Below are 27912 nucleotides of genomic sequence, written 5' to 3'. Positions count from 1 at the left end.
CCCTCAGTATTAATTAATTCTGAACACTGGACTGTTACTTTGAAAAATGCTGAAAAAATTCCCTGACTATTGTATGTAGACTTTTCAGCTCAGGTATAAATGTTGGAAATTGTAGTATATGTGAACAGAGTTCACACCAATTAATATTAATCACAAAAGCACTCCTTAAAATGCAAAGACTGAGTATCATGCCACTCAGGCTGGGATGGAATTCAGATTTCATGACAATGCAGTTCAATGTCAGTATTATAAATAAATAAATAACATCATTTTGTGCTCACAGACCACAAGTTGCAACAGGGTTGTTAACCTGCTTGTGATTCCTTGGCAGAAACACACAAATCACTCTTGACAATTTGCCCCAGGCTGTAACCTTCATAATTTCAGGCACAATTCATTCTGCAAATTGTCATTCTCCTCTTTGTTATAAAGCACACCAGCCTAAGAAGTACACGGACTCATGACAACATATAAAAGCTTGCAATTTCTAATGGCTCCAAAGCAAAACACTGCTTTACAAGTCTTGCATCATGAAGCAAACGTTTACCACAACAGCAAAACACAAACCAAAAATCTGCATCTTTGAAAAACATTAATGAAGACTCCTTCCCTTTGAAAGCAAGATGGGTTCCTGTTTCACAGCTTAGAGCAATAATATGTATTATAGTCTATTAAACAGCGAGTTGAAAGATACGATTATGAATTGTGAGGAAGCAATTAATACTTGAAAGATGAGCAAGTCTGAAGAAGTGTTGATGAAAATATCAAGCAAAACACTGTTCTGCCTCATTAGGCCACTAGATTGTCTGAAGGAAGGAGTATTTAATCTTTGAGCAGTGGTCAGGAGATGCTCGCTCCCCTGCAGTTCAACACACTGAATGAAGCTGACCCTCCTGGGCAATACAGTTATATCCTGCACCATGAGGCTGGAGTAGCTTTTTAGTGGTTTTGAACACCCTTAGATAGAAACATTATTGATGGTCATATTACCCAGACCTTTATACAGACATGGCGATAGTAGGTATCTCGATGGGTTCCAACTACAGCAAATTCTAAGCAGCACATGACTGTATACATCTTGTACCAAATCATTTAATTTTTATTAGCATGCATACAAAAGAGAACAATTAAAGTTCTTCTCCTTTGCTGCTATATAGGTGGATTCAAACACCCAATTATTAACAGGAATTGTATGTGCAAAACCTTCCCTCTACTGACAAGGGAAGAATTAGATTTTCAAGGTAGCTTAGATTTCTTACCTGTATGGTAAAATGTGAGGAAAAACAAAAGCACTCCCATAAACACATTACTCAAAAAGGTGACAACTCCACAGGTAATTCCTTCTGGAACAGGGTAGACTGTCTCCACAAAGAGTTCAAAGAATATTGGTACACTGCTGTTGAGGAATATACCCAACAAAATACAGGATGTGTACAGTGTAGCTATAAAAGAAATAAAAACAGTTATTAATTTCATGCTGTCATTCCCCCCCCCCTATTTAGAGCTGCCAAGAATACTAATACTTTAGGAACTGAAAATGCATAAATTTGTTTTTATTCTCTGTGAATCATAAAGCATATCACATCCCACTAGTTTTATGCAGAATGCATACATTAATTTTGAACAAAATAAATAGAAACTCTGAATTTAGATTTTTTTTTAAACAGAACCCACGGATACACATCCAGCAGTTTGAAATTCACTTTCAAATAAAACAAACAGGACAAAATTATGAATGCAAAGCATCACCTACAGTCTGATTTACTTCTGAAATGAATAGAAACTATTGTCCCAGACACAATTAGGACAGAGAGCAATTAATGTACCAAATTGGAAATGGACATGGATTAACCTTTTGACTTAGCTCTAAAGGTCAAAAGTAATTTTGTTTCTATTTTACAAATAAATACTAATGATCTACCAGATATCAAGACATTAGTATTCAGCACAGCCACAGCTGCAACATGTTGAATCCCTTTCTGCTTCAAAAGGAAGTGAAGGGCACCCCACCCCTGGGAGGAACAGCACATGTTGATAACACAGATTGTTCACTGCTGTACAGCAATTATTTTTCTTGCAAGAATTAACAGAAGAATAAAGACATTTCTTCAGCAGCCTCAAATATTTTGTTCTACAACTCCTGACACTACCAAATACTGAACAGTGCTTAATATCTTAATATAGATGCTCAGTGTGACTCTATTAATAAACCTACGTTACCAGTATCTGAAAAAGAGAAAAGTTTAGAAGCATTTAATATCTATAAAGAAATGTAAAGAAGTCTGTGCTGAGGGCTGTCTTGGAAATGGGAAGATTTCCTGACTTGCAGTCTCAGCAATCTGAGGTTATTGATCAAGCAAACAGTATAAGGAAACAATTAGAAGATTTGGAGGAGGGAAAAGAAAAGGAGGGAAGATGAGCGAGGGGAAAAGGAGGGAAGACGAGCGAGGGGAAAAGGAGGGAAGACGAGCGAGGGGAAAAGGGGGGAACACGAGCGAGGGGAAAAGGGGGGAAGACGAGCGAGGGGAAAAGGGGGGAAGACGAGAGAGAGGAAAAGGGGGGAAGACGAGAGAGAGGAAAAGGGGGGAAGACGAGCGAGGGGAAAAGGGGGGAAGACGAGAGAGAGGAAAAGGGGGGAAGAGGGAAAAGGGAAAAATCTAGAATAGTTTCTGAAGTTTCTATCAAAATAACAAGAAAATGTAAAGAAAAACTTTTCAGCCACAGAAGTGTTACCTAATCAGAGGGAAATTACTTCTAGCATCTTTTCACTATAGCACAGTACAAAACCCCTTAGACAAGTTTGCCCCCCTCCCCCATAAAGATACACCTATTTATATAAACTAGAAACTACATTCTCAGTTTAACTGACATTTGTCTGCTTTGAAAGAGCAGAACTGAAACAGCTCTGCTCCATCTTGTTAAGCATTGCTCAAGCTTTCAGTTGAGAAACTGTTAGGAACCAGGCAACTTCCAGCTTAAAAAAAAACAAAGGAACATTATTAATTAAAAAAAAAAAGGCAAAAAAAAAAAGCTGTTCTTAAATTATGAAGAATCATAGAAAAGAGATAAAGGCCTTAAGAAACAGAAAGGCTTATCAGAGCCTCCATTTTATGTGGTTTGCTTCCAGGGCACAGACATATTTCTTTCTCCACAGAGGATTTGCCTGGACAGCAAAAAAAAGGACAGAAGTCCCAGAGTCAGAACGATTGCATAGATGTCACAACTTCAGGAGACACAGCTGGCTCCTGGGTTTTGGTGGATTTTTTTAATATATCAGAATGTTCTGAGTTGTTAAGACACACACACACACAAAAAGGGGAGAAAAAAAAACCCAAACAAATAAACCATGATAACTTTTCCGAGTCTCAAATTCTCTTATTACAAACTGCAGCATAGAAGCCAAAGAAATGGATGCAAGGTTATCTTCAAGAGTCATCAGAGAGGAAGGAAAAGAACCAAACCAGTATTACCATGCTCTTCCTGATGGGCTCTCCTAGCTAACATTGAAGAATTGATTCCCTAGTTAAAAGAGTCAATGATTTTTTTCCTGCAAGCCTTCACCAGTATTTAAAATTTCATGAAGCTTTCTTTGAACTCCTGTATACCTCAAACACCACTGCTTATTGCTCTAAATGTCTTTAACTGCTCTCAGGCCTGGCCAGCAACTCTAAACATATTCAGCTATACGAAATTTTCTTGTTGGTTTGAGAAACCAACACATAAACGAAACAGAAGGATCTTTTAGCATAAACGAACAACATCTGCCCCTCATTACACTCATTTGAAGATATCTGTAGATAACTACTTGTAACTTCCAGAGAACATTGTCAGAAGTTTCCCCAAAGAAAAGGGAGTTGTAGCCAGCTCTAATTCTGTATCAGAAACTCAAACAGTAAAAACAGTCATGAAGCTGCTGAAAGCCACAACTGCACCATCAAAAGTAAAGCTCCATAGACAGAGTGCCAGAGGCAATACCTCGGCAGAAAGACTGAAACCTCTTCCAGAAAGAGCAGCAGCTGGGAAAGGGAAAATCACATGCCTCTGAATAGAAACACCTACAGGTCTATATTTTCCAGAAACTTATATTCACTGGAGATGAAGGCAAAAAGATGCATCAAAGATTAGCAGCCTTTTGAAGACCAAGACTTCAAATTTTAGTCAATACAGAAGGTGCCAAAGGTTCCATTAAAAAAAACCCCAGGTTTAAAAATAAATTTGATTGTTTAAAATAGGGCAGATGAATTACATCATCCTGAAATGTATGAAGAAGACTAGACCGCAAGCAAACAGGCACAGCAGCTCTGTTCTTCAGAAATTGCACCTTTACATTCCCTTGTCACAACAGCTTGCATCAGTCACACAAATACACTCACTAGCACACACCTCACACTTCCATACTACTATGAGCAAAGCAGTGTTAGCATTACCTTTTAGTTCACCCCAAAGCATGACCTGCCTCACACCAGCGTGCCCAAACCAGCCAGCTGAATACCTATGACACCACCTCAGCTGAGATAAGTAAAACTTAAATACATACACAGGTACATATGTACATACAGATCTGGAAACTAATAAGAGGTAAAGTCAAGGCAAAAGAACAGACAGAATACAGGAGGCAGTAGATGCCAATTTAAGTTGTAAAATCTAATGAAAATGACAGCTTTAAAGTGATAAATCACACAGGGAAGCTCTGCTAGTGAAGGAGACATACAGATGTGAAAGCCTCCCTTAATGGGTACATGTCATAGTGGCAGGAGAGTATTTTTATTTCATATTTCTGCAAGTGATCTAGGGGCTAAGTGGCATACACATAAGCTCCTTCCATTAACTTGGCAATTAAATCACAAACTGACCAACGAGATAGAAAGTTGAAGATGTGCAGTTCCAGAAAGAGAAGTTATAGGAAGAGGTCAAATAAGAGCTCAGATTTTTATTTTAAATTTTTTTCCCATTGCACACACTGAATAGCACAACTCATATCCCAGCTCATGGGCAACAAGACACTGTAGCTGGGAGAACACCACCTATTAACAGAGACCATTTACTTTCCATTTCAGTGACCTTGCATTGAAAGAATGCAAACAATTACCACGATTTTTGTACTGCAAAAGAACAGCTGCTAAAGTTACGGTGAATGTTTTTTTCAATTAAGACAATCTTGATGACAGTCACAGGAAAGGAAGCTAAAGATATGAAAGTATTGACCAAAAAAAAAAAAAGGAGAAAAAAAAGAGATGATTTACCAAAAAGCTAACAATATGTTCTAAAGTCCAACAAGGACAGGCATACACTGCAGAAGTCTGTCATGCTATTGGTATTAAAAGATTTCTTTGCTCTTTTAAAATGACTGTTTCTTAGGAAAAGAAATTAACTGCCTGTGTACATCAGAGACAGTGGCAGCTGTGGACATCAATAAAAAATGAAATAGGGCTGGGTTTCTTTAAATCATTTTGATTAATGTCATGTTTTAAAGATGTTTGTGTGAATTAAGCAGCTATTTCTCAGGCTGGCCACTGTAAAAAGATCAGGAAAGGCAAGACACCCAGCTGAAGCACAGCTGCTTCAGAGAATTGGTCCAGAGCATCCGCAGCAGGTGGCTCAAGCTAGGCTTCATCATGTCATGTTCTGCAATATGTTTAGCAATTTACCCTTGAATTATGCCATCACTAAACATGTAACTAGAGAGACTGATCCAAGCCCAAATAAAAGTAATGGAAGGACCTCCACTGATGTAAACACTTCTTAGCAACCCATTAGTATGTCTTGACTGATTTTTAACAGAATATGAAATAGTAGCATTTCTTAAAGGAAAAAAAAAGGGTGGGGTGGGGATAAATTTACAAAGGAAATGTGATATGCTAGAGCAGCATCAAGTGCAAGCAGGTGGTACAGTATCTTCTTCCAAAGTCCTCTGCCAGGAACTCATGAACTCTGTACATTTTGTAACAGTTCTGTTCTTAGACAAACTAAGCCAAGACTCACATAAATTTCACATGGCTCAAAGGAAAGTAAACACAACTGAATATGTTCTCTTGGGTACAGAACTCAATTTAAAGCAAAATCTGTGGAGATGTAGGGCATTTTGTTATCGCCCTTTATAAAAGTATCCAAAATGCCAAAAACAAAAGGATAATCTTCATGTGGATGGATGCTTTGTAGACTTCAGTATCCTCATGAATGACCTAAACAATTCAAAGTCAGCTCCTACTAAACTCTCTAAAGTCTGTTAAAGTGGAATGAAACTTCCTTATAATTTAATTCTTGCTATTGGCCATGGTAAAAATAGTCATGGAAGAAGTCCTCCTTAACTACTCTATGAGAAATGTGACTCCCTCAAGGTAAGACAGTAATTTTTCCTGTAATTCATTTATAGGAACAAAAAACACAATACAAGAGGATGTCCCTGTAGTGCACGTTTATAACATCAATATGTTTCATTGCCTGGATTTCCATTCCAGCATGCACTGATCAGATTCTTATTTCATGATATAGTTATGAAAGTAACCAAAAATCTGATCAAATTGCATTTGTTCTATATACTTCCCAAGAGGAAAAGGCAAGTAGAACTTGCTTTGAAAGCACAGCATTCACTTTGGAAAACTAAAAAGTGAAAGAAATTACTGAGTGAGCCTGGGGGAGGCTAGAAATCACACAATATTTGAGACTTGCTATCAAGGGGTATTGAAAAGTTGGCAGATTTATAGATACTCATCATCGCAATGTGCCTCCCAAATTTCAAGCACTGTACACTACTTAACACTGGAGGTTTTAACTGTTTTTAAATAAAACCTTTAAATTATTTCTTCTTTAAGCTTTTTTCTCTCTGTGGATTTACAGGAAGCCTTCAGGAAGACAGAGGTCATTATTCCCACCTTATGAGTGAGAAAAGCACAACAGGAGTAGGGGTAATGATTTGCGCACCAAGCACAAGCAGGTTAACGCTGAAGCTAGGAATAGAAATGTTTTCAGGACGCTGTTTTACCCACTGGGCCCCTCGCCCTTACACTCAAGCACATCTTGTTTATAGTAAAGACATTAAACTCAAAAGAATCAAACCAATCAGTTTTAAATCATTAACAGCCCTCTTTCACAATGCTGTGCTCTGTAGATGAGGACAGGGAGACGGATGTGTTTGTAACATTCAATCTGTTGAACCTGAAAATAAAACGTAGGCTGCTTAACCTAAATATAGTCATCAACGCACGGAGCTTGCCATCGCATTTGGAGTATCTGCAATGTAGCACTAAAATACATTTTGTAAAGCAAAATTCTGCTGAATGTGCTCATAAATATTAGAATATTCTTGATATGCTGTGCTGAAAACATTCCATCTGAGCTTCAAGCAACTAGAGTTGCATATCAATTTTTGGAAAATGCTAGTATTTGTACCCAGAGACACAACCAGCAATACAAAGTGGCAAGATACTGAGACTGGCATTACAATGGCTTACGCAATTGTTTTGGGTCAGAGTATCCCATTGTACATAAATTCACATAATGAAGTTCAGAACAAAGCAAACTAACAATGGACTTGGCACAGAGCAACAGATCAGCAGCTGCATTGGGAATTCAATGGAAAAAACTATTTTAATGCTCAATGCGTACATAAAGTTGTCTCTGAAACTTGCTGAAAAATGCAAATAATATACATTAAAATTAAAATGTCTTAAAAGAAAATTCAAGCTTGCTTAAAATGTAAACTGATTCCAGAATCAAGGGTTTTCAAGAGCTGTGATTAGCTGATGAGAGGTGTGGTAGACGGATGATACAGTAGCTGTGATGGCACTGTATCATTATTACCTTCCTTGCCCTTTCCTCCTCCCCCCTCAAAAAAAAACCCCACAACAAACAGTTCTAGTTTCAAACATGACTCCAAATACATTTTCTATAAAATCTTTTGGAAAATTTATTAAGAAGCCAGCAAGTTACAGAAAGCTTGTATTGCTCTGCGGCAGAAGGAAAACCAGTGTATTATGATAATGCAGAGCAATGCAGGCATTACACAGTACAAACAATGCTAAACAGCATCATTTAAAGGAAACACAAAGCAGTCATTGATTTTTAATATCTGCATTAAAGGTCCCCATTCCAAGTAATTCCATTTTGTAGGAAATATCTTTAGCTGATGTGCCTATTTACAAGGCATTAAGAGAGTATTACACAAACAAGTGCAGGAAAAACACATTTAGCTCTGACCATTTTTTTGGGGGAAATATAATTCCTTCCCTCAATATTTAAACCAGACATTACCACAACTGCTACAAAGAATACTGATTAAAGGAGAGGAGGCCTTTCTTTGTATTTTAAAGACAAGTCTTCAGAGATTTTTTCCCCCCTTCCCCTTTCCTTTAGGGTATCAGGCCAAACTCATCTTTTCAGCATTTCAAAAGCTTGCTTGCAGGTAAACATTCCCACCTGAGTGCTTACTCTGGAGACCAGGAGAGAGAGAGAGGAGGATTTTCAGAAGAGGAGAATAAGCATGGATGCCACACAATATCTGCAAGCTAATGGAAAATAAAAATATTTTTGGACCTGGGGAAATCACTGGTAAGGTCTACTTATGGATGTGAACTATATTTGTGAACCAAGCAGCTGCTAAGTGAGATGAAGTGGATGATGATGTTCTCTAACTAGCCTTCACATAAATGCATGCCCTAAATTCTGGGCCAGTACAAAGACTTCCATGAAGCGTCTTGCTTCCTCATCAGAACGACTATCCTGTCCCATGGAGTCTATCAGGTCATGTGGATATTTTAGCAGTTTCCAGGTGTGGCTGCAAGATGCAATGCTTGTGGTTTTGTAGGGCAACAGTAACTCGCTCAAGAGAACCACATCAGAGGCAAAGAAAGAGAAAAGGAGAAAGGCCCTCACAAAATGGGAGCTAGTCAGTTGAATTGGGAAAACCTCCTTGCAAGAACAAATGTACAACCCCACAAGTTTCCGTTAACAGTCAGTTTTGAACTCAGCTTGCTTTAACCTCAACATTTGAATGAGCCTGAGATTGTGGACCAAGATTCATCCCTGGCTTTATAGCAATGCTAACATTTCTGTTTCTTGCCACTAGACAAGTTAGCTGAGGAGCTCATCAACCTTGTGGCAACATCAAACCACATTGCCCTCAATAACACAAGAATCCTTGCTTTGCAGCAGGTGTTCAGTGATGCCTGAAAAGTAGCTCTGGAATACAAAGCATTACATGGACCTCTCAATAAAAAATAAGAGAAGAGGAAAAAAAAAAAAGAAGAAAAAAAAAAAGGAAAGAGGAGGTAAAAAAATGAAGAAAAAAGAAAGCCTCCCACACTGATAGCTGCTGCTGTTTTGCACATCTTCCAGCTCTACAAAGACACTCAGTATAACTAACTGAAAGTCCACTGTCAGTACTGGTCCACTGAGTCTGTAGAATGACTTGCACCTTAACAAGCTACCTCAAATCACATCCTACAGCTGCCAGGCAATGGCCTGCATTTCACTTGCTACATTTATACGCTGATATACTCTACGGCTCAAAGTTTTAATTAAAAAGAAGGAAAAAAAAGTTCATCCAAATCAATTCAAATGTACCATTTCTCCCAATTACTGTGGAATGCAGAGGTCATCATCATATTGCATCATTACATTGAGGAATAATCTAGCATGAAGTCCTATAAATTAGCTTAAATGGCTTGTGTGTTTTCATCCATAAAAGCATATTTCATGAAGATACAGCAATGCTTTTCTGTGTACAAGGATCTAAAATTGAACAGGCGCATTACATCTATTTTATCTGAACTTTAATGAGAAAAGGCTGGCAGGAACCCTGCCTCTGCCTATCCACAGAGCTTAAACATTATACCACAGAAGAAAAAAAAAGAGATCTTATTTGGAGGCTGCACATTAGGCCCTGATGCTTTAGATTGCCCTTTTTTTGAGGAATGCACCATATTGCTGGCATTTCTACTCAAAACAAACTTGTGTTTTATAGAAAAGGGTTCAACATTTACAGTGACATATATATAAGAACAGCAGACAGAAAACTCTAAAATACAGTTCACAACTCAACTGAGGAATCATCCATTTAAAAAGAAATTATAAGTGTATGAAAAGAACAACCCAATCTCCAGATTTTTGTCAAAGGATGCTAGTTTAGCATGTCTTACACACGTTCATGTCACTTTTCCAAAGAGAAGCACCACAGCACACCTACATGCTATAAACAAGGAAGAATCCGCAGAATAGCTTAGATTGGACCTTGGAGATCATCTACTCCAACCTCCCTGCCATTTGCAGGGATGCCTCTCAAGTAGACTCAGCTGCTCAAGGCCTCATCCAGCCTGGCCTGCAACACCCTCAAGGAGGAGGCAACCACACCCTCACCCTAGGCAGCCTATTCCAGAGTCTCACCACCCTTGTATTGAAGAACTTCTTCCTTCTTCCTATTCAGCCTAAACCTCTTCTCCCTCAGCTTCAAACCATTCCCTCTAGTCCTGTTTCTAGACACCCTTGTGAAAAGTCCCTCTCCAGCCTTCCTCTTGGACCCCTTCACATATTGGAAGGCACCTATAAACTCCCCCTGGAGTCTTCTACAGTCTGAATAACCCCAGCTCCCTCTGTTATCCTCATAGCACAGGTGTTCCAGCTCTTGGATCCTCTTTCTGGCCCTCCTCTGGAATTGCTCCAACAGCTTTGTGTGCTGCTTCTGCTGGGGACACCAGAACTGGACATGGTATTCAAGGTGGGGTCTCACAAGAGCAGAGTGAAAGGGAAGAATCACTTCTCTTGACTGGCTGGCCACACTCCTAGAGCCTATGCTGCATGTGGAGTTCTTTACAAAAACATAAAATCAAAGAGAACTCCATCATTGAAATCTCCCTGCTTCCTACTTGTGCACAGACTCGAAGGGACATTTCTGTGTAGCATCAGAGGACAGTGTTTACCTTACTGCAGGCTTGCAGTGAAGCAGCAGGCAGGCACAAGAAATAAGGGTTCGTTTTAGATTTGATGGGAAGCATAGTCATTTGGTATGGCAACAGGTGCCATGAAACCTATTTATTGATTAAAGCACATTTTATTTCAGCAATTTAAAATTAAAAAAAAAAAAAAGAAGCTGAAAATTTCAAGATGAATTTGATCTATCCATCCAGATGGTGTTTCTCCTGAATTGATCATGTATTTCAATTTGCTGTACCCACTTTGGTTTATAGTTGTGACACACACAATGCACCAAGGACACTTACTGAACTCAAAGTTAATTTGAGTCAAAGAGTAGTTTACATACCCTCCACACCAAGCTCTTTATTAAAAAAGGGGGGAGGGGGAGGAAGTTTTCATTTCTTCTGTAATAAACTTGCCTATATAAAAAAAGATGGCACTTTATGTAAAATGGATTTACAGAATTCTCTAATAAATATTTTTTAAATCTTCCAACAGCTTACTTTTCCTGTAACTCATTACTCTGCTGAAGGTCTTGAAGCAAGGGTGGAACAGTCCTTTGGTGAAGAGAGGGAAGTGAAAGACAGATTTTTAAGAATTAAGCAGCACTCATTTTCAACTATGTGTACAGCTTGCTGGCAGCTTGAGTACACCCCTAAGCTTTTCCCTCCACTCTTGCCAACAACATTCTTCCTTCATCTTTTTGAGGTGCAGCATGAGTTAATTTGGGGTGGGGAACTTTCCTGAACTTGCATGTAGTCGCAAAAAAAAAGGACAGCTTAGTGCAGGAAGAGTATTTTCAGCTACCTAAGTCTAGGGGTTACTTGGCTGAACTGCTCACTACGTGTTTCCAACAACCAATGTTAAGTTTCAAATGCCAAAATTCCCAGACATGTCACTCTTTCTTACATGCAATGGTACTCTGTCATCTGATTCTTTTTGGTTTATTTCTCCTCTTTGTTACGTTTAAAACACTCAAACCAGTAAAACCCTCCATCCCCCAAAAATCAAAGTTTTGAATGTATATTCTGGGCTCTTATTACTAAGTTTTGTTAGCTTTTAATCTTTTTATGGAGTTATGCAAAGCTGGAAAACATATTTCAGATTCAATACGTTTTCTAAACCTCCTTTTTTGTGTGTGTGTATCTTGGCAGAACTACTGTGCTACTAAAGATACCAACTGGCTTATAATACAGTTGATTTAAGACTGCAAATATTTGCCTGCAATACCACTTATGAATAATAGGAATTAAAATAATTGTTGATACCTGTGGTTAAAGGCAGATGAGTGACACTAGTTAGGCAGGTGAGAGTGAACCAGGTTGATGCTAATGTTGCTCCAGATAAAAGCAGCAGCAGTATAAACTTCAGCATGCCCCTGATAAAATCTGCAAATCTAAAATAAAAGCACACATCAGAGCAGAACGAATGCTGATTTTCATATTATTTGAAGGTGATGCTTGACAATTAATTCAGTATATTCTCATTAAACATTTTGGAGACTACAAAAAAACCCCAATTTTAAAATAGTTTTTCATTTTCAGAAATAGAACAAAGGCATTTGTATGAAATGGGGATATTTCCAGCTGTCAAGCTGAAGAGCAATGGATTTCTTAGCTGCCACAAAACAACCACCAAACCAGAACAATTCTCAAGGCAAACAATTGAAAACACTTGGTATACAGGAAGGTTTATTTTTCCCCTGCATTTGTTGGACACAACATCATGCTACTACTTACATTGCTGTTTTGTCAGTGTTTGCCAGTCTCCCTTGGCAGACACACCACTCAATTAGCATATGAGGAGGCTGCTGCATTTCATTCAAGACATAGTTAAGTGTTAAGATTCATTACTGTGGGAAATGACAAAACTCCAAATACCACAATCCCTAGATCAAAGATGACAAGGAACAGCTTCTGAAGCCCTAGATTCAACAGATATGAAACTCCTGGTGGCTTAGGGAAAGCAGGAAGCCTTTACACAGGTGGTCACTCTGCTGGTGGCTCTTTTGGGTTAAAATGTTCCAGAACCCAAGTGCTCAGTGCCACACCTCTCCTACACACGCCCCACTGGCCATCTTGGGGAGGACACCCCTACAATTCCTTGGGTAGTCTGGCTGATATACAGAGGAAAATATGATCTTTATACCACCTGGTGGTACAATTACTTTTTTCATCTTTTTTCCTTTTTCTTTCAAGGAGACAGAATGCAACCCAGCAGTGCTCACATGGCATAATCATCAGTGTGACTGCTCTTTTCAAAAGGGATTTCATCACAGCTACTAAAAAGAGATGTATTAGAAAAGGCAATGTCGTTTATCCACTAGCAATTTGCTGTAATATTCTGCTTAGGAGATGTGATTTTGGGCTACACAGGTTAGGTATGTATGTCTTTAGAACACCTTCTGCCTTTGTAGCCTTCTGCTTTGATTCAGCTAATGGCGGTGCAATCCACCTTGGTTGATCCATGATGAAACCTGTCCGTTTGTCAGCTTACTGCACCTTCTGTGCCCTGACATCGTACAGGCATATCCTTTATACCTCACATGATAAAACAGATAATGCTACCAACATTTTGAGAACTAGGAATCTCAGCTCCACATGCACCGTAAGAGATGTATGAGCAAATAAATCCCCCCCAAGCCTCCACCCCACTTCTTTTCTCTTATTTTGATTCTCCCTGTGCTTTAATTCCACATTGAATTTAGCAGTGAGTAGGTCAATACACAGCAGTGGAAGATCAATGTTGCATATAATCTTAAAAGTTTATGACTGCAGTGTTCAAGTGGCTTATACATTAATCTCCAATAATCAGAGGTTAGCTGCTACTGTGGTTTGGTTTTTTTCTCTGACAATCCAAATCGAGCAGTCAGGATCACCTCTTCTCACTGCTTTTTCCAGTTTCTTTAATTATTCTTTGGGATCACAGGGGTCAAAATCAGCAATTCTAAAAGCTTCTCAGAAGCATCTCAAAGTACAAACTTTTGACTTCTTCCACAGAGTCCCTGCTTTGCCTCCAGCAAACACCACCACTATTCCCTCTCCTTACAGGCAAGACTACTTAAGTACCTGTTCCACTTAGTGAAACACAGTGTGAGAAATATTTGCCTGCAGGGAAGGACATTCACAGACAACATGTCTGGAAGGGATCTCTAGGAGGTTCTCTGTCTCTATCCTCCCACCAGGAACATGTAAGGGTGGGAGAGTGATATGCAACTAAACCGTTCAAGATAGTTAAGTGGAACAATATCTACCGTTACTGAGCACCTGTGACTCTTTCTGACCAAGATCCTGGTTTGAACATTAGTGGTAGCATTGTACCTCAAGGAGCTCTCAGATATCACAGGACTCCAGAAGGGTCAGGTACAAACTTAAAGGTTTATGCAGCTATGGAAGTCAACCAGAAAAAAAAAAAAAAGGGGGGGGGGGAAGGGCCGGAATAACAGTCTGAACTTGGTAATTGAAGGACTTCTGCTTCTTGTCTGATTACAGAAGAAAGAAGACTGTAAATCTGTCTACTCTTCAGAACACTTGCTTCAATCAAAAAATGAGAAAAAAATATTTTTATCCTCTGACCCAGTAGCTGCTCTCAAAGCTCTCCATCCTAATTCCTTCTTCATCATGTAGCATATAAGGAGATGTCTCTATGTGCTGAAAAGCTAAAAAAGTAGGCACACCAGGAGAGAATATGGAGACAGTTCTGGACTAATATGGAGACAGATCTGAGCCCACTGTTGGTAACAGTCTCTTGTAACCCAGCAAACCCAGCTCTAGGCTAGATCCTATAGTTACAGTCACAAACCTGAGTTGCTGACAACACTGCTGCTCAGGAAGTTATCACCACATCATAAAGTTTCAATATTTTGCAGGTGTTGTGGTTGACAAAGTCTCAAAACTATCTATGATCATTAGCAAATGTGGAGAGGAAAAAAAAACCTAAAAATTAGAGAATAGATTTCCATGCAATGATATGGATGTTACTCTTTGACACTGCCTTTCTTCAAACCAATATTGTCTCAAAGATGCCAGCAAAGGGTACAGTACCTGCCAATTGCCCAAAATAGCCCAGGCATTTAGATTATAAAAATGCATCACACAAATTATCTATACCTATCTAAGCTCATGGCTCTTGGGACAGCAGTGGGTGGAAAGCAGGAGGATTTATGTATTGTGGTGAGGAAAACTTGTACTATTTTAAAAATTAGGTAAGCAAATTTCCAAACTATGCACTACTTTAAACACAGATGATTTAACACCTACTGTCATGTGCAAGATCTAATGCTCCAGGGCAAGGCTCAGGTTGCTACAACTCTAAATGGTAGAATCTACACTGACAAAAGTGCAAGGAGCAAATTCCTAGCCTGCCCCAATTTTGCTCTGATAAATTAGCAAGAGGAAAAAAGAAAAGAAAAAAAGAAAGGGGGGGAAAAATAGGAGGGGGGAGAGGGGAAGTAAGGAAAAAACCCAACCAAAATCCAACAGCTTCTTGAGAAGTGGTTAAAGGACAGAGCTGCTTGCTTGGAAATTCACAGTTCTGACATTGAAATACATCAACTTGTCAGCCTTGACAAGAATCATTACTTAATTTTCCTAATTACAACTTTCAGCAGATTACAGTCAGACTCGTCATTGATTCAGCTCTACACAGATAAATGCTGAATAGGCCTAGGAGAGGGAGTCATCCATCAGGAATGACAAATAACCTCCTCCCTCCCTTTCTGTGTGCAAACCCTCCCATTTGAACTGTGTATCACCCAAGTTAGAAAGACATATTTGGTATTTTTTAAATTTACTCAAAAGCTAAGAGGTGAATACTACAAAATCCCATCAGTCAGCAAGGTGAGACATCAGGTGTGAGGCAGCTAAAGAGACTGGCAGCACTTCCTGAAACTTAACCCAGGCAACATATTAAATAAATGAATCTACCATAAAGATTGAGATTTGCATGTTGGCATTGACTCAGCAGATTCTCTCCTAACAATGTTCAGTGAGCTGGCTAAGGATGCCCCTCTACTATTGGAATGCTACAAATATACCAGAGATTAACTCATGATGGAAAACATTAAACCGGCACAGTACCCGCTTCAGCATGTAACCCACCGTGGCATCTGTATCATTTACAGAATTGGCTTTAAACATCTGCTTCTCCTGGTGAGGAAACCTCCTATCTGAGCTTAGCTATCAAAAGCAACTCTCTTTAGAGGAAATCGGAGTGTGAACTTTGTTTCAATAAAGTCCTTTGGCCGGCATCTGGAACAGATGGGAGGGAAGCGCTTATTTCTTTTCCCTAGGTCAGGACTTGTTCCCTCTCCCTCATCCCAGTTGCTAGGCAGCTTGCAAAATGTCAGGATGAGAAATCTCACTTTTCTTTATGCATTGATGATGCACAGCAAGTAAAAGAAGCGAGCTACAATTTCTGTGCTAAAAAGATGCCTTTCTGGGTCCATAATCCCACAATGACTGCAACAATGACAGATCCCTGCTCTTGTGCTATACTCATTTCAGAACTGGAATCTATAGAGTGGACACAGAGAAGCCAGAACAATGCCTAGATATCCCGATGCAAGGGCAACACGTGATTTGTTTTAATCAGTTTTATAAACTTGCTGCCCTGTCTTCCCCTGTCACTTTTTTTAAAGGAGACCTCAAGTGAAGGAAAAGCAGCAGCTGTTTGGAAGGGCAATCTGTCTCTTGCTCGTCTGCTCTCCATGTCATCAGCATTCACGGTGGCCAGAGTTAGCTGTGTTTGGATATATAAAAAGCCTACCATATATGTACTATGCTATACCCCACAGAAGTACAGCAAAAATAGGCCATCTGGGAATCCTGGCCAAAACAGGCCCAGACCAATTGCTCTGTGGATAAATGCAATGTATTTGTGGGTAGGCTGCCTGTGCTACATTCCCAGTACCCCTTTGAGAATCGATATGCCCAAAAGTGTTGAGGGAAGGAGACAGACACTAATTTCTTCAATGCTTTCCAAACATGCTGCAACAGATTCTCCCTCATACCAGGCAGTTTAATTCACAAGAACTGTGTTTAAAAGGAGAATTCACGAAGCACTTGTCATAGTGAACTGCCATACTGAGGCATACACATGTGGAGTTCTCAACCCCAAGCAACCACTAACAAGGAATGTAGACATTATTGCTCTGCAGAAACACACCATTATCCTAGAACACATTTTCCATTTCAGGTCTCTAGAAGACTGGAGAAAACAAGTTACATTATCAAAAGGATAAACTAAATGACAATCACAGTTGAAGAAATGGAGAAGAACCTGTAATTATCCTTACCTTGCCATTGCTATGCCAACAACACAACCTCCAACTATAGACCAAAATCCAATCCACCCTGCATCTACCTGACAGGAAAAACAAAAACAGAGAGAAATGTGTTAAAGCTGAGAAAATAAGGTAAGATGTTACTTTGAAAATAAATGGTGTGCAGGAGCTGCAAACTGCCAGCAACAGCCCCCAACAACAATTTGAAGTATAAGGCTTTTTCTAGAATATTCAAAAGGAAATAAATTCACTAAAAGAAAGTATGATTAAATAACCAATGCTGTAAATAGGACCTCTCTTTATAGGGCTCAGTAATGTCCTCTGGAGTTTTGTAATACACTATCAAAAGCTTTGAAATCCTCTTCTCCTCCTTTATTGTTTTCTATCTGGTAAACATTATTTTCTTTTACTAAAGCTGCAGCAGCCTACAATACTCCTGTTTACCTGCTTCTTCCTTCTCAGAAGGTGGACAGTTCCACAAATACATACTGCTGGTGGAGAGTCAGCAGGAAGAATGGTAACAATTTGGGATGCCAAACCTGTTGTTTATTTTGCTTAAACTTTCAGGATCCATATTTATTAATAGTGGCTTAAACACTAAAACTTGATACATTTATATGCTAGTGCAAAATAAAAACATACCACTTACAAACCAGCTGCTGATTATCAGTCAGGAGATACTCACTTGGCTTACATGAACTGGTGTTAATATCAAATCCAGAACACCAGACCAGCCAGAGAAAACACCCAGTGGTATAGCATAGGCTAAAGCAATCATCAAGAATCGGAAATTGCTGTGAAAACAAAACACAAGCAATTAGCTGCAGCTTATAATAGAAATTGCACCACGATTACTTGCTGAAGTAAATTAAACCCTAAAATCTATATTCTGCCCAACAAGAAAAAATAACAGAGGTCTGAAGAAGGAGTGAGCCAGGAAAACCAAGAAAGGTATCCAGCCATGTCACTCACATTCCACTGGCTGAGACGTTATTGCCTTAGCACACAGTGCAAAGGCTTTTATAACATGCTGGGCTCATGTGTTTCTCATTTCCACAAGCAATTCGTCCATCCATTTGCTTGGGCAACCTACTTAGCCTAAGTGTATTTTAGGTACAATAAGCACTAATTTAAATTTTTTAAAAACTTATTTCAAGAATAAAACCAGAGAGTCATACTTTTTGTACTGTACTTTTTAATTATTTTTAAAACAGTCTTATTTCTCTCTTTTGGTGAAACACAGAAAGAGCTCTGGGAATGACATAGGTGCAGTTGCCGGAGTGGAAAATATTGAGAGCTTGAACTGTCAAAAAACAGAGACAAGTACAATATTCTGCTTTAAACAGTCAGTGTCTTTGCTTTTTCTTCCCAATTATTCATTATTCACTATTCAGTGAAGCTGAAGCAGTTAAAGCTGTGTCATCATCTTCATCATACACAGCTAAACAGGAGTTGGCAGACAAATACCACCTCTAAGTTCTCCCATCCACCGTAACTGCAAGGAAATGCAAAATCTTTGCTAAGAGGCATCCAACTTTTCCTGAAGAATGTTTCAATTTGAGGATAAAACCAGAAAATATACTTTGGACTGTGCAACAGTGATATTTTGAAGTGAAGAGACTTTTACCATGATTCCAAAGTTATCCCCTGGGATATCTGCATAGCCACGAAATGTGGCTCCCTCCATTCCCAAACAGTTTACACAAAATCAGTCCTGATCAGTACCAGTTCCTTGGCGTGCAGCAGCAATTTGATACCAGAGTTACAAAACCCAGGAGGGAGAGAAAGAGCTTCAAATACTCTCCAAATGATCAGAGGGTTGCAGCTTACGCTGTTTTGCACACCAGCCAGCATTCAGCTTTTTTTTTTTTTGCACTGTTCTTTTTCACACATCCTCTTCTTGAATAACACATTTCTGTCACATGAACATATCCTCCTCTTTCAATATCATTCATGTCAGAATTATTTTTTAACACAAAGAAAAACAACTCCCAAACTTGCAGCTTTTCTGCACACTGCTTATATTTCTCTGAATGCTAAAGCTTTTGCTGTCTTTCTAACATTTTTTCCTCTCTTTAGAAGACTAGGGTAAGACTACAGCCTATCCTGTATCCTCTTAGTATCTCTGAAGGCAGATTTTCTGATGCTACTCCATATTTTTTATGTGAAAGTTAATTCAAAACCTGCAGAATAAATAAAAGGGAGAGAGTCCATTTTGCATGGATATTATATAGCCATGTTGTAGACTGCAAAGAGGAAAACAGTCTGAATGCACTTTTCCAAAATAATGCTTGCTCAATATTCAAAATCTTTGGCTATCTGAACATCATCTTTGTTAATCAGTTACTTTTGATGGGGCTGAATACTTTATAATCTACTTGACTGAGATGTCCTGTGGAACATTTGTCCTCTGTAACTCGAGCAACAAGAGAAACTGGCACATGAGATGGCTGCTCTGTGCCACATCCAACTCCTAGTACCAATGCCAGCATCATGACATCCTCTGCTGACAGGGCCTGCCACCCTGTCTGGCCTTCAGAATAAAGAAGGTGACCAGGAGAAAGGGTGAATGGCAGTGACAAGGTGGCCACCAATCACCAGATGTCATTCTATGTCTTTGTCCAGCAACAGCTAGCACTGGCTACATTAATTGCTAAAGCTACTTGAAACACACATCTCAAGAAGCAGCCCAGCTTTTCAATGCTCCAGTCACTTGTATTTCTTTTTCCAATTCTGCAATTGCTCCACTGAAAATAGAAAAATGTCTTGTCTGTCACACCGTCAATTGGTGAACCCACGCTGTTTTCCATCCTAGCAGCCCTTATGACAGGCTATCAGCAGTAGCCTCTATTAGACAATCCTGCTGCAATACAAATTGTCTTTTCCTGGTCTTTTTTTTCAGAAACATACTGAAAACCACTAGAATTTGTAACACACACTGGTTTGGAGGGGAGCCCCATCACTGTCAGAATAACTCTGAGAGCACTTTTTAACATGGGGGACACTCTTGAGCAGCTTTCATCACTGGATGGTGATGTCACATTAAAGCCTCATTAAATAAATAGTGATGCAAAAAAGAAAAAAAAAGAAAAGAAAAGGGCAAACCTTGTTATGAAGTTTCAAAACTGCTTACACAGTCCCTTGAAAATACATAGGCATGTAATCAGCTAAAAGCATCTAATTACTTCAAAGCAAAAACCACAACATGTTTTTTTAATACAGATTTGAAGACTTAGCAACTACTAGATTTGTTTGTTTTTTTTTCATGGAAATTTGTGGCATATTCTGAAATAAGATGGCATTAAAAAAAAAAAAAAAGTCATATCTGCTTCACCCAGGAAGCTGAGAAAGGGCACCATACTTGTTTCTAATGGAAATTCAAACTACACTTGTCACAGTGTGAGATAGACTGTTAAAAGATTTGGGCTTAGCTCCCAAACCATGACTAATCTACCGTCTCCCACTGCAGGCTGAGAGAGTTGGTATCTGGAGATAACTAGAGGTCAGCTAATCATTATAACCTGTCAGAAACAGGAGCCCTCCAAATGAGGAGGAAGACCCAAGTTCCTAAGTCCAAGAAACATGGCCTACAGGGGATGGCTGACCCTAGGAAGACAGGTGCAATATGACTCCGCAGGAAGCAATGCGTGAAGGTGACTGCTCAAGAGACTGAAGACATAAAAGAGTGTGGGAGTTGCAAACATGGTAAAGCCCTTTAGCATCCAAAGGAAAAGGTCAATGACTTCACTGCTGAAGTTATGCTACACAGCTTTATTTTCAAGTAATAAAACTGCAGCCTTGGGGAGAGAAGAGGGAAATGCTGAACATTTCAATTCTCATGAGTGCATAGCTGCGTCAGCCCACCAGCTCACACACATCCTAAATGCCTTACACACAGTTCTTATACCAGAGGGTAAGCCTGCAACAGGGGAAAATCATGATTTCCAGGTATTCATGAGTTGATTACCTTCAGCCTACACGCTGGCTCTCTGTGCCAAGAATTATGAAGCCTAGATTAGGCAAGCAATAGAGCTTAGAAGCCTAACAAGCCAGATGATGGATTTTTCTTGAAGCAGGGCAGATACCATTTTCTTGTATAAAACTCCCTTGCTTGATGGATTGTTGCTGAAAGACACACCAAGATAAGTGGGTTTAATGATAAACTGTTGATTGTTTCATGTACTTCATGAATGAAGAAGTGCCTTTGATAAGGGGTAGCATGGAAGAATGCATAAAGACCAGAGGGAAGGGAGATATAATGATCTGACTGCATTTTAAAACACTTGGTTCTTAGAAATGCTGAAAGCTATGCTCCTTATTTAAGCATCCACTTTGTTAAGTTTCATTGACTGTGAACAGTAAGCCAGTTTTGCTGCTTTCCTCCTGACCTTACCAGTATCACAGGTCCACTGTTTACAACACTTTAAACAAGGAACCTAATGGTTATAAAGCTCTGTTATAAACAGAGTACTGTCAACAGAAATTTTGTATTTCACCTGCAGAGTCAGTTGCTGTTTGGATTGCTGTTCAACACATTTACAACGCAGCCCTCAGGCAGGGTCTCACTGCACACCAGCTTGGGTGCCTAACTGCATTATTGTGTGTGCTAAGTGGCCTTATGGGAATTGCTATTTTTTTGATATCCTGAGCAGGTCAATTTGCAGACTAACCAGCCAGCTGTACTCACACCTTCTCCCAACTGCCAGTCTGCTCCAGGATGAACATACATGATTAAGGTTATCTTGTCAACTATTTACTCCTCCAAACTGAAACAAGACCCTCCAACAGCAAAAGAAAGAAAAATAATGACAAGAGATGAGTTGGTTTTGCTGGCTCAAAATACACTTTCTGAAAGCACAGCCCACAACAGGTCTGTAACTGCCAAATGCCTAAAGCTCCACAACTACCAAGTTTCAAGCAGGCCTTTATACATGGATTCAGCTCTTATCACTGTATCACCAAAGAAACAGTTACAGCAAGAGTTCAAAAGTTCCCCAGTGAAGTCAGCTATAGTCTGCACCATGACAGTGGTTCTTTTTTGCTCCACCTGTGCAATTCCACATACAGAGCACCAGCCTTCACAATTATTCAGCATTAATAATACATCAGCTTCAGCGGTTTCTCTGAGATCTCTTTCCTATTACATGAGACACTGTACAAACAATGGAGGGGCACAGGATTATGTCTTACCAAAAAGACCCAAGTGGAAGAAGCTGCAAAGCTGGAGATGTCACTTTATAACCTCTTTTTTTTTAATCTATAGATTTAGAAGAAACTAACTTTCCTTTGAACCTCCCAGAAACATATTTTAACGTACAACTAACGAGATTTCAAATAACAGTTTCAGACAGTTCATTTGTTGCTCCCACAAGTTGAATGAAAGCAGCTGAATACTCTTTTGAACAGCAAGCAAACTTCAAATTCATTCCAATATAAGAAGAATGGAAGAAAGCAGTTTATTAGCCAGTTATTCCTAGTATTGTCACTTGTTATCTCACACCTAGCACTATGCACAGTACTAACACTCTTGTATAACCTGATGTAAAAGAAGCATTGCATAAGAAAAGTCATGCTAACAGGATGACTAAGGAAGTGTTGCTGCTGAAGGACTCTGGTATGAAGGCTTGAGATATACCCAATGCTTTAAAATTTAATGTCTGCTTTTTAGCAGTTAGCATTCTTTTGTGTCTCAGCATTAATATTTAATTTTATTTTGTTTTAAAGTACTACAAATGAACTTGCTTGCTCAATGAGAGGATTATAGCACACTTGGCTTTATTTATTTAGGTGGTGATCTGCTGTAAAGTGGAAACCCAGTGAGGACATACCTTAAGAGCCTGCAAAAACTCCTCCTGTAGCTGAGCCGTTGACTCGCTGCAGCCACGCTGGGAGGGAATGGAGGGCGTGAGGGGAAGTAGGCCAATGCTGCAGAAAATATCAGGGAAACCATTCCAAATTCTAAAAAGGAGGGAAAACAAAAACAAAACAGAATAGATTTCAGCATCGAAAGACGACTTCTGGTTACAGCATTGTTCTCAGCCAGCCTCTGATACATAAATCCTGATACAAGTGCTTTACTGCTCTTGACAACAGAAGTCCATAACTTCAAGGAAAATTTCTCCTCCCCAAACAAGATTTCAAACTGAGATGGAGAATCGATGAGATGAAGAAATACTGACAGCCCATTCCAGTGACAGGAGCTGCAGAGAACAAGGCTCACACATGAGAAACTCAGTGATGCAAAAAGAAAGCTTTGGAGTTTTCTCTTTACAGAGAACTGCATTATGAAGATTTAGCTACGTTACCTTGCAATAGAAGTAATGCAGTGCAGGTAGCAGAGTATCAGACACTTTAAACAGATGGGACTGTGGAAGCCCTAGCCCATGGAATGACAATTACTTGGTGTACAGGATGATGAAGGCAAACAAAAGGGAAAGCAAGGCAGCATCTCTGACACAAACAGTATTACTTGTTGACAAAATATAAAGAGAAAAGTGTAGGTGCAGTCATGGCTCACAAACAGAAAGAACACAGGTAACAGGGAGAAAAAAATGAAAGAATACAGATGTTTGCAGATTCTCCTCTTGTTCAGCAGCAGGTACTCCAGATCTTTGAAAAATTTCATAGCAGAAATGTGGACCTGAACCTGCAAAGTGATGAGCACTTCACAGAAAACACTCCAGAAGCCTTGTGATCAGACATGCTGAAGAAAAACAACTCTACCCACAGTCAGCCTAATTAATTTGGCTTATAGGCCTTTTACAATGTATATCATACCCTCCATAGTCCTCAGTCCTAACTTTTCTCCTTATCCCCTTTGAAAACAAGAATCTTTGCTGCTGCAGAGAATAATGTATAGCTGAAGTGTGTTATCTTAAAAGAACCTGTGATCTTGTAACAAAGAAGTGTTCACTGACACCACAAATAAATTCCAACAGAGCTGGATACTCAATTCCATTTGTTTTCAATTTTTTCCTCTTTTTTAATAAATCAGTATGAACATGGCACTTTGCCAGCTCTTCTGCTAAACCAGAGAAAATAAATTCAAGAAACTGAAAAGCAAAAAACACTTAAGAGTCTAAATGGATCAGCTTTCTTTTGAAGACAATGGGAATGTGGCAATGCTATCAAATACTAAAGAATTCATCTTGAATTATGTGGTGTCTCTTTCCCTCCTGTAGTTTGAGTGTTTTGAGAATCATAGAATCAATAAGGTTGGAAAAGACCTCAGAGATCATCAAGTCCAACCCATCACCCAACACCTCATGACTAACTAAACCATGGCACCAAGTATCATAGTATCAGTCAGGGTTGGAAGGGACCACAAGGATCATCTAGTTCCAACCCCCCTGCCATGGGCAGGGACACCCCACATTAGATCAGGCTGGCCAGAGCCTCATCCAGCCTGGTCTTAAACACCTCCAGGGATGGGGCCTCAACCACCTCCCTGGACAACCCATTCCAGGGCTTCACCACTCTCATGGTGAAGAACTTCCTCCTCATGTCCAGCCTGAATCTCCCCACCTCCAGCTTCATTCCACTACCCCTAGTCCTATCACTACCTGATATCCTGACAAGTCCCTCCCCAGCCTTCTTGTAGGCCTCCTTCAGATACTGGAAGGCCACAATTAGGTCACCTTGGAGCCTTCTCTTCTCCAGACTGAACAGCCCTAGCTCCTTCAGTCTGTCCTCATAGGAGAGGTGCTCCTATGGGTCAAGGGCATTTTAACTAGACCTTCTCATATTTTCACTGCTCTCCAGGAAACAGATTAATTTCTACCTTTATGTACATCATCTTTGGGACCATGAGCACTAAATAAAGAATCGGCAATAACAGATCATCCCAGGATTAAAGAAAGGGATGAAATGCTTTGTCACTACAGGATGATACTAGACATGGAAGCAAGGGTGCAAAAAACAGTTTATTCCCTTCTGCATCTAGGTCTACATATAGGTTTAACAGGTATACATATGTATGGGTATATCCACACTTTAACCACATTAAAGAAAGATTTCAGACTGTAGACAGGTATAAACAACAAGAATGTGATCACAAAAATCCATAAACTTTGTCTAAGGTGTTTAGTACTTAACTATATTGCAAGGTAAGGGCAATGGCTAGGTCTTTTTCTGAAGAATGTAGAATACACTGATAATTTTGTTAAGTCACAGTAATATTTTATATCAGGTCCCCCCTTGGGGACTCTTCCATAGGTTGTCTCAAGATTCCTGCCAGTCAAATTGCTGGAGCAGGAGCAGTATAGTAACACTTCATTTTTTAATTATTATTATTAAATTCAGCATGCAGTCTTTATAATGACTTCTTGCAACTCTTTAATGTCTCCCAGTGTAACACTTTTTGTATGCACAACATGCCCAACAGAAAAGAGCAGAATTGGAAACTAAAGCATCTCCCTCTATTGAAGAATAGGAGACATCAGTGCCATTCTAGCTTTGTGAATCACTTTTGCATCTGTATCAGAAGTCCAGGTACTGTTAAACATATTCAATTTCTTGTATGTTGCACCGCTTCATTAGGAAGCCCACACCTCTATATGCATCATCATTTACTCTACCAGACTAGCTGAAGAAAAATACATTCCCAGGACAAGTTTTACAAGGTAAGTAGGGAGTGAAAGTAAGCAAAAGAGAAAAGGTATGAAATAGGTCAATACTGAGACAATGGAACTGCAGTCATGTCTATAGGAGCCATTTGCTTCTCAACAGTGTGCAATGGACATAGCAAGACACTCAGAACTGTGCAAGTCAGCATAAATCAGTGTGCAGAAACTCAGTTGTGTGCATCTCTTGTTGAGGAGTGAATCTGGAATACTTCACAAAGGCTGGGCACCATGCCACAATGACCAGTGTCCAAGTGGAGAGATGGCTGCATCTTAGCCTAGAAAGTAGGCACCCACACTTGATATAAGATGCTTTTACTTCAGATAGCCTATTCATAGCACCAAAACCTACCCAAACTCAGAAACTGTCCTCCTCCATTGTTCTGAAATTTAAAGGGGGACTGAATGCACTTTACACATGTGCCTTCCCCCCTACCCCCCAACAAATAATGATTTAACATTGATATTTAGGAAAACATCTGGCTAAAAGATCTTGTTGCAGTCCAGACTAATTCAGGCTTCCTTGTGTAATTCAGGTAATACAATTCAACCCTGATTTGCTACATCTGTACCATTTCAGCTGCAAACCAGAATGTGCAGCGACACAGACACAAAAAGAGTTCTTAGTCTGTGTTTGAGATAAAGAAACAGCAATTTATTAAAACACAGGAGACACTAGAGTTAACAGAGCCATTTCAGAATGAGTTTATATGCAATTGCTTTGTAATCATGTTTGAGGTTAAATCCTTGGAAAATTACCACACTCTTGGCATGCTACTGATCTCAATTTAACAGTTCACATCGTTACCATCTTTCAAAAGTCATCACCTAACTTTTGGAGGATGCTTATCTAACACTACCTCACACAAAAGCAATAAGCTCCATCACAAACACAACTGTTAAGAATGCAAAGTGCTTACCCTGAGAAATTGGCTTTCCCTGCAGTATCTAAAAGAAGTCATATCAAGACTGACCAGACTTGTTAAAGACGTTGGGAAGTGGCACATTTGGGTCCAGTTCCTCATTCTGCTATATTCTGCATCATCACTTTTCCTAGTAATCTGCCATTTTGAGCTTCATTACCTGCCCAGCTGATTAAGGGGACAAACAGTACCTTACCACAACTATGAGATATTTTTTTGCTCTGCAGAACAGAGCTGTACAACAAACCAACCTTCCTTCCACCTGGCATAACAGAGCATAGAGGAGTCAAACAGCAGGGACCTCACTCCTTTGGCTGTCCCTGGAAACAGAGCTAAGGTAAAACAGGGTGAATCCCACATGGGATTCAAAGCAACCTCTTTGACAGTTCCTACCAATTTTAAACCAGTTGGATGTTTCACTTGTGATTCACTGCAGGCCAGTAATGTTTGTGAACCAGCTCTTTTTCTTTGCCTGAACAGCAAGAGGTTGTAGCTCCTACTAGGACACAATCACAAGCGTAGTTGCACAAAGAAACCACCTCTGTTCAAAGCATTTTGAAATCCTATGGAAGAACTACAGGTGCCCACAAAACACATTTTCTATGAAGCCTTGAGCTGCTGTAGATCACCTTACACTGTGACCAGTGATCCCAAACAGGTCTATGGGATGTTCCCAAACCCTTGCAGGCTGAAAAAGGCAGAAAGTGACACGCTGAGACATAGGGTGGGCAAGACATGAATCTGAACCTCTTTGGCAAGGAAGATCTCCCTCCATGGTCAATCTGGAGGGGAAACACTAAAGCACTTCTCTAATTGCTAAATTTTTCCTCCTCTTATCTGCTGCTCCTCAGGACAGAAGCTGTTTTGCCTTCAGTTTTCCCTTTGTCACACTGGTAATTTTCATCCGCCATGAGACTTTTGAGTCTAACACCGTATTTACCACTGAATAAGGTCTAACCAACCCCACATTTCCTTATTGTTCCAACACATTTGAGTCCAGTAAAAAGTAGGTCACTAAAAAATACTTGCTGAAATAGTGATCCAACTTCTACTACATTCTTTCAAATTAACTGTAAAGTGGCCTTCATCCAATTTCCATAAGAGTAAAGCCCAGGAATAAATGGTCACAAATAGCTAACTCAATCCCATAAACCTGCATATAAGCTACACAGTATAT

The 27912-nt window shown here is 39.6% G+C and overlaps 1 protein-coding gene across 2 annotated transcripts in view; it reads right to left on the bottom strand.

The window, feature by feature from the left end:
* SLC49A4 (solute carrier family 49 member 4) overlaps nt 1-27912 on the bottom strand; it is a 69909-nt gene that overhangs the window by 6355 nt on the left and 35642 nt on the right. For both annotated transcript variants that reach the window (XR_008463019.1, XM_054176316.1), the window contains exons 4-8: nt 23020-23149; nt 17877-17985; nt 17204-17271; nt 12177-12304; nt 1260-1442 (exon numbers count right to left, since the gene is read on the bottom strand). Coding sequence is in view for 1 of the 2 variants with exons in the window: in XM_054176316.1 (XP_054032291.1) it covers nt 1260-1442; nt 12177-12304; nt 17204-17271; nt 17877-17985; nt 23020-23149 (618 nt within the window). In the remaining variant the exon portion in view is untranslated. The remainder of the gene's footprint in view (nt 1-1259; nt 1443-12176; nt 12305-17203; nt 17272-17876; nt 17986-23019; nt 23150-27912) is intronic.

Source organism: Dryobates pubescens, chromosome 2 (genome assembly GCF_014839835.1).
Source record: "Dryobates pubescens isolate bDryPub1 chromosome 2, bDryPub1.pri, whole genome shotgun sequence".
Taxonomy (NCBI): domain Eukaryota; kingdom Metazoa; phylum Chordata; class Aves; order Piciformes; family Picidae; genus Dryobates; species Dryobates pubescens.
This window is presented reverse-complemented; position numbering and strand designations above follow the sequence as displayed.